General features: G+C 39.9%; 1 protein-coding gene and 1 long non-coding RNA gene across 3 annotated transcripts in view; both read right to left on the bottom strand.

Annotated features, from left to right (window-relative positions):
* Positions 1 to 203: 203 nt before the first annotated feature.
* LOC127386201 (uncharacterized) lies at positions 204 to 8,548 on the bottom strand. The gene is made up of 6 exons (XR_007889831.1): positions 8,404 to 8,548; positions 8,147 to 8,245; positions 7,249 to 7,402; positions 3,122 to 3,202; positions 1,895 to 2,066; positions 204 to 350 (listed from the first exon to the last, which is right to left on the bottom strand). It is a non-coding gene; the product is annotated as an uncharacterized LOC127386201 (long non-coding RNA).
* A 746-nt stretch (positions 8,549 to 9,294) lies between these two features.
* The window catches only part of BMPR2 (bone morphogenetic protein receptor type 2), a 108,579-nt gene continuing 101,179 nt past the window's right edge, over positions 9,295 to 16,694 (bottom strand). Inside the window, exon 13 of one of the 2 annotated variants that reach the window (XM_051622845.1) lies at positions 9,295 to 16,688. In XM_051622845.1, the coding sequence (XP_051478805.1) occupies positions 16,441 to 16,688 (248 nt within the window). In that variant the 3' untranslated portion in view covers positions 9,295 to 16,440. Of the gene's footprint in view, positions 16,692 to 16,694 lie in introns of both variants that reach the window. The other variant, XM_051622844.1, reaches the window with a different exon arrangement.

Here is a 16,694-nt window from a genome sequence, read left to right on the forward strand (position 1 = left end):
TTATTTTGACAGAAGTAAATGCATTGCGGCACCTTCGTAACGTGAAGGAATAAGTAAAACCTCTTTCTGTCTTTATTGCAAATGCCAGTTCTGGGTTACCAGAACTTGCCTAAATTCTTTACAATATTGCTCTGCAAGTTGTGTTGCAATTGAATCCCATTGCTATGATACAAATGGTGTGACAGCAAATGACATACCGTTCTCTCTTTTCTTCAGCTTGCTTGTGCTTGGGTTTGTTTTTTCCCTCCTCCTTTCTCCTTTGTTGTTTCTGATTGAAGCCACCTTCACTTAAAAAGCCTCAATTTCTCCTTTGAAGAGCTCTATCCTTTCAGTCAATGATTTTAACAAACCTGAAAAGCAAGACAGGCACAGGCCCTTCATAAGGATGCCTGGTCTACCTAAAGCCTTGAAGATTAAAGGTCTTGTCAGAGCCAGGAGCTTTCTGAGAAATCAGACTGGCCAAAGAGAACAGGGTGAATGTGTTTCTGGTGATGAGGTTGTGAGGAAGTTTGCTCTTGCATTCTGGATCAACTAAATTTCTTTTGAAGGGCATTATGCTTGCTCACAGGTACTGTAAATACTAGTAATATGGCCTGCAGGATAGCTGGACAGGTCAACCAAAACTAGCTACAAAAGGTTGTGCCCAGTCTTGAGAATTATCCTGGACTTCCCCTAAAAGTGGCAATGTTAAGGGAAAGCACCAGAAGCCTGGTAGGTCACAATCAGTCCTGTTGTATCCCTTTCTTAAAGTGTCCAATTTATTGAAGTCGCCTTAAAAATCATGCACATAAAACCACTTCCCAGTCCTTTCCTTGTAACCTTAACAAACTGTGCTGGCATAATGTGGCACAGCATCATAATCCCAGATAACCCACTAAATTGGTGAAATATCTGGGAGACTGCTCTCCTCACCAGGGATGGCTGAGAGGCAGAGAGCAGCACAGGCTGCATAGCTGCATACTGCTGGCACTGGTGGTGAAGAGATCTCCCAGTTCCCTCAGTTACTCCATGCATATATTGAAAAAGAAAACCTGAGCTTCATAGTGCTGCTTTTGTAAATGCCTGGGAGGTAGAAAACCAGCACCCAGCACACTGGAGAAACAAAGGGAACCTGCCTGCTGCTTTGTTGGCAGCCCAGGACAGCACACGGTTATCCTAAAGCAGGGTAACTTTTGCAGCATTTATTTCACTTCTTTGCTGCAATTTTCAGTCAGGAGCAGAAGATACAATCCTCTTTGCAGTCATTCCTGCTGTGATAGTGCCCACTGCCCGTGCCAGTGCAGTTGCTCAGCAGGCTTTCATCCCTTGGACAGTTTATCCTCCCCAGAAATACTGGGGCTGTTTGGAAGCACTATACCACAAAGATATTTTTAAGGCATAAAATATCCTGAACACATTCTAATTCCTGTTACTGTTTTGAAGAGGCCAAAAATGAAAGGTATTGATTCATATTTAGTTGCATGATGCATGTTACGGAGCCAAGTCACGACTCTGAATGCAGAAGATATCTGTGACAATTATAGTACTTCCCACATCATTGTCACACTGCAAAAATGGCACTGCTCCACGCAGTTGTTACGAGATTATATAGCCAAGCATTTATGTATACTGCTCATCAGCAGTTGTATTGCTTTACATGCATCAGGCATGGAAGTTGAGCATGTAAAGTCATGTACTCAGACCTAATCAAACACCATGTACTTCATACATTAAGTTGTTTAAACTGTAACAAATGTGTTACAACAGGATCTTACTCCTACACCTTATGGAAATAGCTACAGCAGAATTATTAATTACTTGCAACTTTTTAATTACACAAAAAACCCCGAAACAAAACCCCAGCCCCCAATAACTTGGATCCAGATCCCCCCCAGACTATCTTTGTAATTCACACCTCTGAAAATTTGCAGACTTCCATGCAGGTTGTTGGTTCCTTCTTAAAACACAGTCTGTAGTAAAAGCTGCAGGTACAAACCAATCGATCCGTATGTGGGAAGCACATCAAAAGTGCCCTCAAAGGCAGACTGATACAACACACGGAGCTGCATGAACAAATTTGCAACCTGCTGAAAACACAGACGGAAACAAGTCAGGGAAGTGGTCCAAATAGTAACCCTGAATTAAATGTGGAGAAACAAGGGTCAAAAAGGTCCAACTAAATTCATAGGACCACATCCCACTGTACAACTAATACCTGGGGGGTCTGGTTGAACTAAAGACTGGAGGTTTATGAGTAGAACTGCTCACTGCTCATTGTAATATATATATATATATATATATATATATATGAAAAGTGTACTGTTAAAAATAATAGGAGTAGCAGCAAATCTCACAGAAAATTACTCTGCTCTGGGTAGCTTCAGATGTTCTTGTCTTATTAAAAAATGAAATGCCTGCAAAGCAACACATGTAAAGGAGCAATATATTGCCTGAAAATGTTACCTACAGTTGTTGCAAGTACTACTGAAGGCTGAAAGATTAAAGATTTTGCGAGTCTAATCTAAACATAAGATTATGCCCCAGGATATTTAACTGCATTTCTCATCCCTCCCCTGCAGAGTGAGTTTGTTTTGCTTGTTTACGTGGGTGTTCATGCCAACAGGAGAAAAAGACATTTGAAAAAATAGGACAAATATAATAGAATTTGCTTCATACAAAACCTGTAAGATCCTAGTTAATATTCCAGAATATCTGGGGGGATTTGAGGAGGCAAGCAGATTGAAATAAGGTATTAAGATTAAAACAATAAAAAACAACAGATGGGTCTTTGGACATAAATCAAACTATATGCGATAAGCAAAATACAACTTAAAGTAAAACGTGTTCTTGCCACAGTTTATGAAAAGTTATTATATAAATAACATCCTGAGGCTTCTGTGCCTCCCTGGCATTGACACATTTGTGACAAACAAACCCTGTTCCTCAACGCAACACTTAACTGAAGGCTTGAGAGGCATTTCCACTGCACGTTAATGGCACACAATTACCTGGGAGAAATACAAGGTTAATTTCTTTAGAAATCAGTGCTAAGTTCTCTTACATGCAACATGTTTTTTTTGACACATACAGATCAATTTTTTAGCACGTTATGGGCAGCAGCAACACTAAGCAATAACCTCACCATGAATATCTACCAGTTGGAGTCAGACTTGGTTCACCAGGTGAGCACCCAGCTGAGAGGGACTGCAGCTGTTCTTGGGTTCTGTTAAGGGAAGAAAATGAGCAGCAGAAAAAGTTCTGTTGTCCACTGCATTTCTGAATCTTCATTTTCAGTAACATTGAGAGAAGTGGCCTAGTTCATTTAAAGAAGACACAGTTTAATCTCCCCAGGTATCCTGCAAGAAGGATGCTGAATAATAAATAACTTGCATATAATTTCTCCCATCCAACAATAAAACCTTCTTCCTTTTAGAAAGTAAGTAATTTTCCTTTAAAATTATCTTCCCAAAACTTAATATTTTTAGCACATATTTAAAGAGCTTGCAGATATAATACAGATATTTGTATTTGTGTTGTGTAGAGATGTAATGTGTGTTTCTGTATTTCCAGTCTCAGGGCAGAAGAATGTGTATGAACTGTAGAAGGAATCTTGATTTATGAACATTAAACACTGATTGCTCCTACTAACCAGTGGCACAATTTCTGTACTGTGAATATAATGGAACTATATACTGTAAAATATTTATTTCAATTCTTGACATTATCAATTAATGTGATGAATGCCAATATTTCAATAATGTAGATTTTATGGCCATATTGTAGGATAATAAACATCTTGTATATGTGACAAATAGGCATACATCCAGATACATTTCACTTAAGATTGCAGAGAAGAGAGATTGCTCCTTCTGATTCAAGGATTCTCTGATTTGGGAAAAGAGCTACTTGAAATAATGGGTCAGGCAGTGTTATGAATCCTGCTTGCATTCAGCTCGGGGGGGCAGGGGAACTTTTAACTAGTTTGGCTACATCTCTACCAGACATCAGTTGGTCTCAGTTGTGCCCTCCAGTCCTCATGCTTTGCACCTTGCATTCAGCCTGGCTTTGCCTCCAGGAAAGCCAGAGAACTATTGCTGAAAGAGAGGATGTGATAGATAAGAAGATGGAAAAAGCAAAGCCAGGCAAAGGCCCAAGCCCTGTTGCAGCCAGGGCCTCATCCCACACTCATCCAGGGCGTTGGGCCCACTCCGCTCAGCGGGAGCAAGCTGACACCTCCAGCAGTCATGGGCAGAGTACCTAGGCTGATGCTTCAGAGCTGTGAGCCTGCAAGTTGTCTCTTGCCCTGGGAGCAGAAACCAGTAAATCCTTGGAGCAGGCCTAGACGTCTGGGCTGGGGTCTTTCCAAAGAAGCTTCAACAGCCTGCCCAAAGCAGCAGGTTTGTGCAGTGGTGTTGGAAGGAAGGGGGTGTGGACACCTGACCCTCATGATCACAGAGTAAAGCTCAAACACATTATTTACATGCATCCTGGTTTTCCAGAAGCAGACAATAAATAAAATTAGCCTGCTTAATAGTTACTTAACTAGCCAGCTGTTTCTGAGGCCCAATTCAGAATTTTTAATGGTCCTGCAAGGAAATTCTTGGTATGGTAACTCATCTGCAGGTACTCAGTAAATACCTTCCACCTCAGCAGAGATCCAGCAAGGCCTCCCTCCTGCAGGAGATTCTCTGGCCACCCATACATGCCTTGGCTGCACCAGTAAAACTGATGTGTGCAGCAGCAATACCTGCCTTATTGACTGGAGTCAGAGCTACAACTTGCTGCAATGGTTTATGTCAGATCTGATTTTTTAACTACTTTGGAGACCTGGAGGTGCTAGAAGTTACTCTTTACAACGTATCTGCAGGGCTCAAGTATTACTTTTCCAAGAAGAGGAAAGGGTGGAGGAGAGAGAAAGAGAGAGAGAGAAACTGAGAAAACAGGTATAATTTCAGTATTTTGGCAGACTGGTAAAATAACAGTCTCTACTAAAAAACAGAGACTGACCATCAGTAATAAAACTAAAGACAGCACAAACTAACCTCACTTGTTATGCATGCAGTTCCATGCTCATAAAAGTACCGTATGAAAACCATATTTCTGGTCATTCTGATTGGGAAATCTGATAGCCCACAGCATGAACTTCTTATGAACAAAGGCTACACTCAGTGATGGGCAGAAGCAGAAAAGCCTGTACCTGCCTGCAGGCCTATTGGAAGCAGTGACACCAGCAAAATGAGCTGTAAAACCTCTGTACCCTCTTTATCACTGTGTCCTACGCTATCCTTTCCTATTAGCACTTGGCAAGGACAACAAGGAAATAGGGCTGAAGACAAATGCTGAGTCCTTCCCCTTCCTCAAATCCATCAAATGCACTTGCAAAGCTGCCCACTGGCTTTTGCCCATCATCTGCCCAAAGTATGCCTGCTCTCTACTGGGTGTACCTCCTCATTCTCAAAAAGTGATTGGCCTAGGAGGGGCTTGGGAAGCTCCTGTCCTTTCCATCAGGAACTGAAATGCAGCTGGATCAGGTGTTTCCAGCCTTCTCAATATTTGCTCTCTAAAGATTTTTCCAGTGTCCACTCAAGCCCCACCTAGAAATGCTGTTTTCTCAGATACTGCATAGTAAATACAGCCTTGCTTTCCTTAATCACCTTCCACAGACCACTCCCGACAGACAAGGCTGCCCCAGAGTCTACCAGCTGTCCTCAGGCATCATTATCTGTTGTCTTTGTAAAAGAGGCATGAGTGATCCCCAAAGCATGACTTTGGCTCAGATCACCATTTGTGGATTTTTCACTTTCCTTGTGGTTTTAAGAGCTGAAAATGGAAGATTCCCTGACATAAAATCAGAAGATCGGAGTGTGCCATTTAAATTCTAGGGCTCAAACTATTTCAGCTTCTGTTTAGATGGAGAATGACAACTTTTCAGGCTAACATGAAAAGTTGAATTTATACATATACAAACATTTTGGTATGGTTGAGTTTTCCTCCCTGTAGAAAATTAACCTTCTTATCCAATAGAATGTGCTCTGGGTCATGGCAGTGAGCAGATGTCTATAATCTCCTGCACGTGGAGAATTTCTATAACATCAGAATTAGCAAGAAGTAAATGGGCAAAAAAACCCTGAATGGAAACAAATGGAAGACTGACGTGGCTGAGTTCCAAAAAGTACGTTCTGCAGCTGCATCACTGCCTTGAAACAAAGGGGAATAAAATTACTGTTGTTTTACTTTCATTTCCCATTAGCAAAGCAAAAGCCAAATAAAAGTGGTTGTTATTTCTGCAGGAAAGAGCTGGCTGAGGTGACTGTATGAGGTCACACAGGGAAATCTCCTATTTCTTAAGCCTGAGTAGCTCACACACCCAGTACAAAATATATCAGTAAAATTCACCACTAAGACTTTTGTTATTGCAGAGCTGAGTCAAGGCTTCTCTGGTGTCCTGAGGATAAGGCTCAGCCACACCCACCGGGGTAGGGCAGGATTTGGCTGCTTCTGCTGTCGGCAGAGTGAGAATTTCAGAGGGGGAATGTCTACTTCTTTTGTCATGGCTGTTCCCCTCACATTCTCCCAACCCTCCTCGGTAGCAGCAGCCTCTCCTTCCAGGGCACTAGTGAAGATGGAACTGGCATGCAGGAACTCGTTATTTCTGTGTTGGTCAGGTCGGCATCCCTCCCTGGCCTGCTGCAGTGCTGGCACCAGCTTCTCTCCAGAGGCAGAGCTGCCAGGTAGGGCAGGGCAGCAGGGAAGGGCTCCAGGGAAAAGAGCTCCACATAGTTCCCAGTGCTCCTGGCATCCTCGGCACCCCCAGACTCTTCCTGGCAACAGCTTCCTGGGAAATCTGACTTTCTTGGAGCTGTTCCTAGGAGGACTACAGAGGTGTCAGGCTCCCACAAATGTAATTGAGATCTCTGGATACAAAGGGCTTTGAGGCTTTTTTGAAGCCCCACACATAGTAAGACCTGGCCAGTCAGCCTCTCTTTCCTGTCAGCTGGTGTTGCTCAGCCATCTTGAGCCAACACCAAACCCCTGCATGGAAGTACAGTGCTCTTTGTCAGGGAGGGACCTTCTCCTTGTCAATAAGTGCCCTAATCTCCTAATCCTTTTCTGAGACAGAAACCCCCAAGGTAGTTGCAGATCCAGCCTGGAACATGGAGCCTGCCTCCTGCTCACAGAAACAAAGCTTGTCATGGTCCCTCCTTGTAGCCAGGGATTTCTAGGTTCATCTGCGGTGAATTGTAGTACAGACAGGTGCTCAACTCGTACCTCCCTTGCCTCAGTTTGTTGTTTCCTCCTTATTTATGACAGCAAGAAATGAAGCTCCTAATTCTGTCTCCTTTCTCTGCATTTTGGAGGTAGTTCTTTGGCCACAGAGGTAAAAGACTTGCACCATTTTCTCACTTGCTTGCAAAAATCATCACTGTGGATAAGCAAAAATAACAAGAATTAAGTAAGGAGGACAGATGTAAGCAATGAAGCAACTGTGGTGTAGCATGGATCCCAACAAACTGTAGAACAGAAAGTGCTGGAACCAGTGAGGTCCCACAATACAGTGCTTGGTGCTTTAAGGTGCAAGATGTGTGTTGCAGCACTGTAGGGTGTGGGATGCTCATGCTGTGGAGCTGGTGCTAATGTGGAACCCTTTCTTGAAGCCAAGGCAAACCCAGGAACACTGGGAATGGAACTGAAGGAAAGAGTTCACCACTCTGGTGATACAGCATTACAGTAAGTTTAGTTAGAGTTTGTGTAAGACAGCCTCAAAGCTGTGGTGACCAGTGAGCTGTAGTGCCTGAGCGAGCTTGCAGCAGTGGTTGCATGACCCCAACTGGCACAGCTCGGTTTGTGCTCCAGAAAGTGAACTGAGGAGAGCCAAGTTCCCTCTACGTGCATAGGCAAAATGGCTGCCTCAGAGCTCAGATGACATCTGGATGGCTAGAAAGGGAAAGGAAGATGGGGCGTGTTTTTTAAATAGAAGATTTAATATATTCCTTCTGGTCAGGAAGGGAAGGTGACTTAGTGGGGTTGATACGCAGTTCTTGGGACCATTTTGCATTCATTTCCCTCTGTTCTCCACATGGACAAGCATTCACGTGCTAAATCCTCAGCATCCTGATGCCTTAGAGGCAATCAGCCTGTGGAGCACTAGCTCCCCGTTTACACTTACCAAGGGTCAGGAGATGACAAAGATGACATCAAGTGAACAGTATCACCTGTGTATGGGCACAGTATATTGGCTTGTCTTGAAGTTTCCCACAAGCACTGACTGGAAAAAGGGAAATGAGAAGAGCTCTTTATCAAAAGTAAAAAATCTCAGACAACTCCTTCAAAATGAAGTTCTTGCATTGGGAGTTGAAAAACACCTGGAAGCAAAACAAAGGAGAGCACAGTGGAGAAAAGACCTGTCTCTTCCCAGCACCTTACCTTCAAGAGGCAGAGCAGGCAAACTCGTGGCTCGGGCCAGTCAGCAGGGGAAATCTGCAGGGTTCTTCTACTGGCTTAATCCATCTCTTCTAGTTCTATTAGACAGGACAGCAGCTTTGGCCTGGGAAAGCTCCTGCTTGGAAGAATGCTGTACACTGTCTTCTCACAGGGAGGGGAAATAGTGCAAGTTGGTGTGGGAAGGGTAAGGGGGTTGCTATTTTAATTATTGTCCCACCTGCAACAGTTGTAGCTTGCTGTGTTCCTCCCACATGCCTGGTTGCCACCAGTCCTAGGCTCCACCCAAGTGCAACCCTGCCAAAAGTTTAGTTTAACACCTCTTTCTCCTATTTTCTCCACATGCCACCCACCTCCCCCCCACCCCCCTTTTTGGTTTTGGGTTTTTGTTTTGGTTGTGTTTTTTTTTTCCACCTCGGTTTTTGTTTGTTTGTTTGTTTCTATGATTTGGGTTTGTGTTTTTTTTTTGTTTCTCCTTTTGTTTTTTCACGTTTAAACACTTAAAGCCAGGCAAGGTGTGGCAAGAGGCCATGTAAGGCCTACTGCTTTGAAACGCCTACAAACTATTTTTAGTTGCCAATACAAGCATCTTAACTGGCAGACTGGTGAGAATGGACTAAAAAGCAGGCAGAGGCACCGCACCCATGTAGCAATGGCAAGGCCCAAGAACTGCAGGCTGCTCTCGCTAACAGTGCCCTGTGCCATCTTTCACATGCCTAAGGTGTCTCAAAGTCCTTTTCAGCCCCAAGTAATGAAGCAATTCTTACCCTTCAACCAACAAAATGCAACTCCAGCAGAGGTTTTCCTCTCGTTCCTGGGAGCATGTCTTAATACTCATGGCCAATAATACCCTGAAAAACCCACAAAAGACCATGCTTTATGTCATTAATATGATCTTTAATAAATGGAATAATGCACCATTTTACAGCAAGCCTTTTCCTTTAGACCTAAAGAATAGCCTTTTAAATGTTCTTATCCAATGTCTCTGTATCAATACAATCTCTTTATTTAGGTTTATATATAACAAAGCAATTCTTACAAGTATTCATAGAAAACTCTGTAGTGGCTTTAACAATGTCAGCTTTCATAATGGCATCCACAGATGATTAAAAAACAAAAAAAAATTAGCTTTTTATTTCATATTCACACTGTTCCATAAAACACAACTTATACAGTATAGCAAGGGTATTGGGCAGCTTATACAAAAGAAGTAACTGAAAGCAATTATTTATAAATTCATACATGACATTTCTTCAGTTATTTGAGAGAAAAACCAAAAATACCCGTTAAGAAAAGGGTTCTAATGAGACTCCATATTCTAGGGTTTCTCCCCTCTTCTGCAGAAAAGCTTGCTCAGAATGTAATGCTCTTTACAGTTTTTCATAAGGAAAACAGTTTCATATCTCCTTATTTCAGTTTCTAAAGACCAAACCCTAGAAATCAGTCTTTGCCATGTTTGTTTTCCTCTTATACTGCATTTGGGGGGAAAATAACCAACAGTGATTGTAAGATATGGTTCCAGCTTATATAAATGTGAATAGAGCACACTCTCCTCTAGAGACAAAAAGCAGACAAGAAACATTACATACAAACCTGTTTAAATACATTTCAACAGTGTGAAAGAGAGAAGAGAGTCACAAATCAGGAAATTCAAGTGACAAATGACAGTCAGCTATAACTTGGACTTGCCTGTTTCTTTGTTGTTGTGCCTTTTTATAAACTACAGGAACATTAACTATTTTATTTCCTTTGGAATAAACAAGATTGAACTGTGATTCTTTATTATACAGTTTTGAAGCACAAAAAAAGTGAATCAAGTGCTGTAGAAATAAATTTCACACATTTTTGTTTTGTCTTAAAAACAAGTGAGTGGGCTATAAAAATTGACTTTTGGGAGACCTTGAAACTAGAAAGTTATAAAGGCTAATTATTTCTGCTTTAAAATAGTTACCAGTCAAGATGCTATGCCCCTGATGGATATATCCTCCTTTAATACATTTGCAGAAGCCTGCAAGAACTTTGAAGAAATCCTTCCTTACTGTGACAGTTACTGCATCTGTTGAAGCATGACATAAGCATTTAAGTTAACCAACTGAACGACTTGCAAGTTTACAGAATTGCTGATCAACAGGCTAGCAACTACATTATAAATCAATGTAACTCTGACTAGGTCCTGCTTATTATGCACATACGTATATTAAACCACAGTGAAATAAATAGAAAAGGCTGTAAGAATTCATACGGGTAATGAACCACAGCAGCCACTAAATAGGACCTGCATGCAGCCCAGATCAACATTAAGGGCTTTGGTGTAAATGAGGCTTATTTTGAAACCTCCCACTCCCAACGGTGCAGTTCCACTTCCCAGCAATATCCCCTGCTGCACCGGTCCTGACCCAGTCTGACCGCCTGAACACCAGCACCCGTAGCCAGGGTTCACCCACATGTTCCACCTTAGCTTTCCCAGGGCTGTTCCTCCCAAGAAATGTTTAAAAACGATGCCAGCAGAACCCAACCCTCCTTTGCTCATAATCACTGGCAGACTCCTGATTTCAACATCATTTGGCTTGAGCGCTGGCAGGTTAGAGGTTGATTTCCACAGACACACTCATGCCAAACCTAACTCCCACCTGGATTTGCAGCAGTGCCTACATCTGTTGGCTGCAGAAGTGGAAGTTCTGTTACCAATTTTAGCCAGTCCAGAAGAAACCTCAAAATCTGATTTATTACTATTTCACATCAGAAATGAACCTACTTGGAGGGGAGTGTGAGATAAAAAAAGAGATGTATTTCTACAGCTACAGTTTTGTATGACAATATAGAAGCCTAAAATGTAATTTGATTTAATGGACTAAAATACTATGTTTAAATGGCAACCACACATGGAACTATAGCTACTACCTTAAAATGTCTTGTAAAAATGATCATGTGGTATTTTGAGTTATTTTTTGATCTTTAAGAGAGGTACCTTAAATTACTCAGCTTCAGATGAAGTTATTCATGTGCAATCCCAGCTTTCTCTCTCTCTCTCTCCATCTCTCCTTTCATAAATCCATTCCACCTAAACAGTGACAAGTCTTGCACTACTGGACTGTATGTCACAGCCTGATCCTGGTTTTACTGTAATGAACTAAAGACAACTTAAAAATTACTTAGGAAACAGAACATCATACTTGCTATCAGTGCTACCATCTGATGCTGTAACTCAAAGAATTTAGTCCTGGAATTTATGTACAACATACATACGCATCTAAATACATACACAGTTTACATAAAAATATATATTTAGCTTCACTAAAATATGTATACCTTTTTCACTGAAAAAAGGCTTTAAGTTGAACAAAAAAAGCGCATATTTTTAAAAGGAGGCTAATATATTTACCTGTTAAAAGGGACAGTGGGAGACCAGACAGAAAAATGCAAATAATCCATTTTTATGCAAAATACTAAGTTATCCAGTCTATAATCCAACTTCCATAGACTAATCAATTCTATTTCAATTGTCTTTGATAAGTTGCTCCAAATTTTCCAATGAGACATCAGGACATGTATATGCTACTGTATTATTTTTACTACTTAAAACCAGCCTGTTACAGCAACAGGAAATACCATGGTTTTTATACAAGTGAGAATTACAACATAATTAATTTCTCCTGTATTGTTTGCATATGCAAATTTTAAAATTTTCCCTAACTAGGCTGAAACTTTCTTTAATAACAATTCAGTGGCAGAATGGCTACAATCTTCTGAGTATTTTTCCTAAAAGAAAATTATAACCTGAACATATACTTAGTAATGTTGTTAGTGGGCTATTTTTTAATATTTAAAGAAGTAATATCATTAAAGCAAAATGCACTGAACACTGAAGCTATGGCATATACGATGCTTTTATATATTTTTTTTTAGGTAACAATTAATTATTATTAAATTTGGCCCAATAACCTATTCTATATAAATACATAACTTCCTTATTCTCATTTCTGAAGCAGGTATGATTAAAGATTTATTTTGGAGAAAGCTGAGAGGTGGGAAGATGTGTACTTTCTAAACGTATTTATAATGTGGGTGCATGTTCTTTTTATTTCCTGAAACCTGTCAGCATCCATCTTGCATTGTTTTTGTCTCCAGTGCACTGAAATAAATGAAACTCTGTTGTCTTTGAAAATTAGGTCTCTCTCTATATGAAAACAAGAAACAAATGAACAGCAGTAAGAAAACAAACACAAACAGAAATGTTCTTTGTTTCTGAGAATATTCTAATGATGAGAGTATCAGATGGTTTTCTTTTAAATTAGGAATTCCTTTACCTTAAGCTGTGCAATTTCAGTGCATCTTGGAGTTTCAAGAGGCATTTTTAATACTATTTGTTTAGCACATGAAACTACAGAGCCTTATAAGCAAATTGGGGGGAAGTGTTGCAGATAATCTGACCTGTAAATATAAATTTGAGAAGAAAATAAATGTGATTATGAGGCACGTCTCTTCAAAAGGTTAGAATTCACATTCTAAAAACCATGTAATGTTGGTGAGTGTCTCTACCATAGGAAACGGAAAAAGCAACAATCCATTAACCTAAGCAATTCTTCTGGCTTCTACTAGCACATCATTTCCTAAAACCAGTAAGATTCCGGATTTTGGCTTATATATACAAACATCACAAATGTTTGCTCTAACATTTTCTTGAATTATACATTATAAATTACCATAGCAAATAATCTACTGTTGCCTATTTGACAGTGGCACAATTCATAGGTATTTACACTATAATTCTATTTTAATTTTGCTATATTTATCTTGTCTGTAATATACATGAGAAATTGATAGAAAATTATCAACTTTCATAATTATCCATTTTTCTTAAAAAAAACCAAAACAACCCAAAACCAAACCACAAAAGAAAACACTGATTATAGTACATTTATCAACTATCCATGTGTCTAATCTGTAGAATTCTCTCATACATGTATTTCATCTGGTTAGGGACGATTCCCCATGGTATGTGATACAATCCAATATAATTTAATTTACAGAGAAAATATTGTGTGGAGATTGGATTATGTGCTCTGAGCAAAAAAAGGGCATTATTAAATTAAGCACTGAAACCAAACTGCAAATCTGATCTCACCTAGCTGTGCAGAATGACAGTATTTTGGTACCTACTCAAGAGTTTGTTTTGGCTGACCTTTCAAAATAAATTGTTTTTCCTCTATTTAATCTATAGGTTATTTTGTGGTAAAGTACACATTTCTATCATGTTACAAACTATATTTGTCCCTGGTAGATTACAAAGCCAATACTTTCTACTCATTATAATTCATCCCAAAGGCTTCCCAAGAAGCGACAGAAATAGATAAAGGAAAATAAACTGTTTGCTTAAAGAATGTCAAAGGAAAACTGCGGAATAACATTTTCATCTGGTATTAAAATGATTTTGATTGCATTGAGCATTAAAAAGTTGGATTTCTCACAAAGCCTGGCCCGAAAAGAAAGGCTTTATGACTGGTGAAAGCCTATCTTAGCAGATAGAAGCAGTAGTCAGAGCAAATAACTCTTCTCTCCCCAGGGTGTTTCACAATAGGTAAGAGTGGCCTAAGTATGCTTTTCAGCCCACATTCTGAAATGCTGATGGATGATGCATGCAAAGCAACTCAAAAAGTCACTGGGAAAAGAATGATGACTCTTCAATGTCCACGATACAGCAATCGTTACAGCACAATATCCTGTACTTCAAATGGAAACTCAAAGAAGACCAAGAGAGAAAAAAACCACAGCCAACATTATCAACAGAATGCCAAAAATTCTGATTCAGGTCTTGAAACCCAGCTGAGCAACTGGCAGGTTTTCAACATCTGGGATGCGAGATTGCAGCAGATGGGAAGCTGGAGAGTGAATTACAAGTAACACCAGAGAAAACTGCAGCAGGGTAATAGAATTAAGCCTCAGAGATGAAAGGTACTACTTGAACTGGTTCTTAAAGAACACAGGAAGCCCAAAATGTGTTTCATGGCTTGAATTTCTACAACTACACTTATTCAAAGTCTGGATTTATAGAGTTATCTCTTGGAGGTATCTACAAGAATCTAAGAAACATTAAGAAGCATTACAAGAGAAAATACTATCAATCTTGAACAGGGGAGGTCGGGAAACAGCAAGAATCAGATGTAGCCAGGCATATATTATGTTAGTTGTATCATCAGATACAGAAGAACAGAGCTGGCAAAGTTTACTTTGGGGGGGGGGGGAATAATATAACAGCAAGGAAACAAATGAGCTTGAAAGCAGAGCATCTGCTTCAGTCAGCTCAAAGGAGACCAGCCTGGGGAGGTAACTGCTGCCAGTATCCTGCCACAGGAGTTTGGCAGGCACACTGAATAGATTTTCTTTCTTTGAACATCACTAGTGATAAAACTTTACTTAGCACCAAAGACTGACATGTTGTAACTTTTTTATCTAAATAGTTTTTACTGAAATGGTTTCAATCAGAAATAATATTTCTTGTATGGAAGGATACTTCTTAGGTGGAAGGAGGTCCTGACCAATAAGGAAATTAATGTTCTTTCAGTAGACAATCATTCTAAAAAAAGGTAAGGTTTACTTGAGATGGTGAAAAAACAATTTATCTCAATTGTTATTATATTAATGTTCAGTGACACCTAAAATCAATGTGCATACAAACTGAAAGAAGGGTCTAAGCAGTGGGGGAAAAACCCCAACCCTTCCCTGCACACACTCAACCATGAATTTTAAAAGCATGCAATAAATTTTTAAAAGATGAACGAAGGGCTCTAAAAACACTGAAGGGAGGAACAGTTTCAACTCAACTCAGCAACAACAGTCAATTAGGATGCACCTACCTGCAAAAGCAACCAGGCTGATTTTACCCCAGATTGTCTGTGAGCAGGTGTAACAGGAAAGATTTGCAACTCATCACAAAACCATTTTGTGCCAAATAAGATGTACGATTTTTCCTCTGTGTGCTCACAACCCATCCTCACTAGACTTTACTAGACTTCTTCAGTTATTAAGATTTCTGAATAAAATGTAATGTTCAATATACATCATTAGTGTTCTAAGTAAGGTTTTACATAAATACAGGGGTGAAACTGCATACAAAAGAAAATGGAAAAAAATGGCTGACATTGTTTCCTTACATTTGTTCAACACTTTGTTATTCAGAACTTCACAGGCTGACATCTACTACTATTAAGGAAACACATTTTGATTTGGAAGGGTCAAAGGAAAGGTACTGAGCTCAGACTATTTTTTTTTTTTTTGTTCCTTTTTAAAAGCCCTTTCAAGTTGGGCAAAAATTCATGCACTGTCAACTCAAAGCACAGTGTGAGATAGGCAGGTGTGCAAAGTTCACTGCCATGACTGGCTGATGGCTCAACTGTCAGGGAAAAATTAACAAATGCATAAAGGGGAACATGTGGCAGTTTTAGAAACACACTTTTCAATAAAGCATACTGTGAACTATAGACTATTGCACATTTCAACATGACACAAGAAAAATAAGGGGTTCAAAAGAGAATACACTTTGTAACATAGAAATATACAGACTAGCTTGTGCACAGAAATCAAAACATGGTTACAAGACACCACTGCAGTCAAACCTGTCTTATAGTCTGCTTACGATCTTAGTGACCTTAAGAAACTGGTCCAAACTGATTATCAGCAATACAATTTTTTTGTTACTTTTTTTAAAAAAATATTTTGAGACCACATTTTTTGATACACATATATATATTCTGTGGTCAAAACAGACAGACTTAACTTTAGCGATACTAAATAAAAGTGCAAAAACATTCAAAAAATAAAACAAATTAAAAAAATATGGAAGCATAAGCTAAAAAATTTCTGCATAGCTGAAATCTATTTAAAGCGAGTCCTTGGTAGGGGTTGCTGACAGAAGAGAAAGCAGTTTTTTTAAATGTCTTCTGCGTGTTCTTTTCAAATAATGCAAAATAAAAGAAAAAAAAAAAGAAAAAAAAAAGAAGGTAATTTGTCGGCTTTTGAAGCATTTCACAGGCAGTTCACTCCTGTGTCCTTAGATACCATTGTGGTGGCAGTGCCTCCTTCTGCAAGGTAAACAGCAGTGCTGGATTTGGAGTGGGCTGCCCGGTCAGCGCCGTTGTTGTTGACCTCGCAGTGCAGCGGCTCGGTGGAGATGACCCAGGTTGAAGGACGCCACCGCTTCAGTGAGTAGGGAGTTTTCACACGTTTCTTGATCTTTTCTCCTGAGCCCGATTTGCCATCCTGTGAGGAGTCACCTACTG

This window comes from Apus apus, chromosome 6, assembly GCF_020740795.1.
Source record: "Apus apus isolate bApuApu2 chromosome 6, bApuApu2.pri.cur, whole genome shotgun sequence".
Lineage (NCBI taxonomy): Eukaryota > Metazoa > Chordata > Aves > Apodiformes > Apodidae > Apus > Apus apus.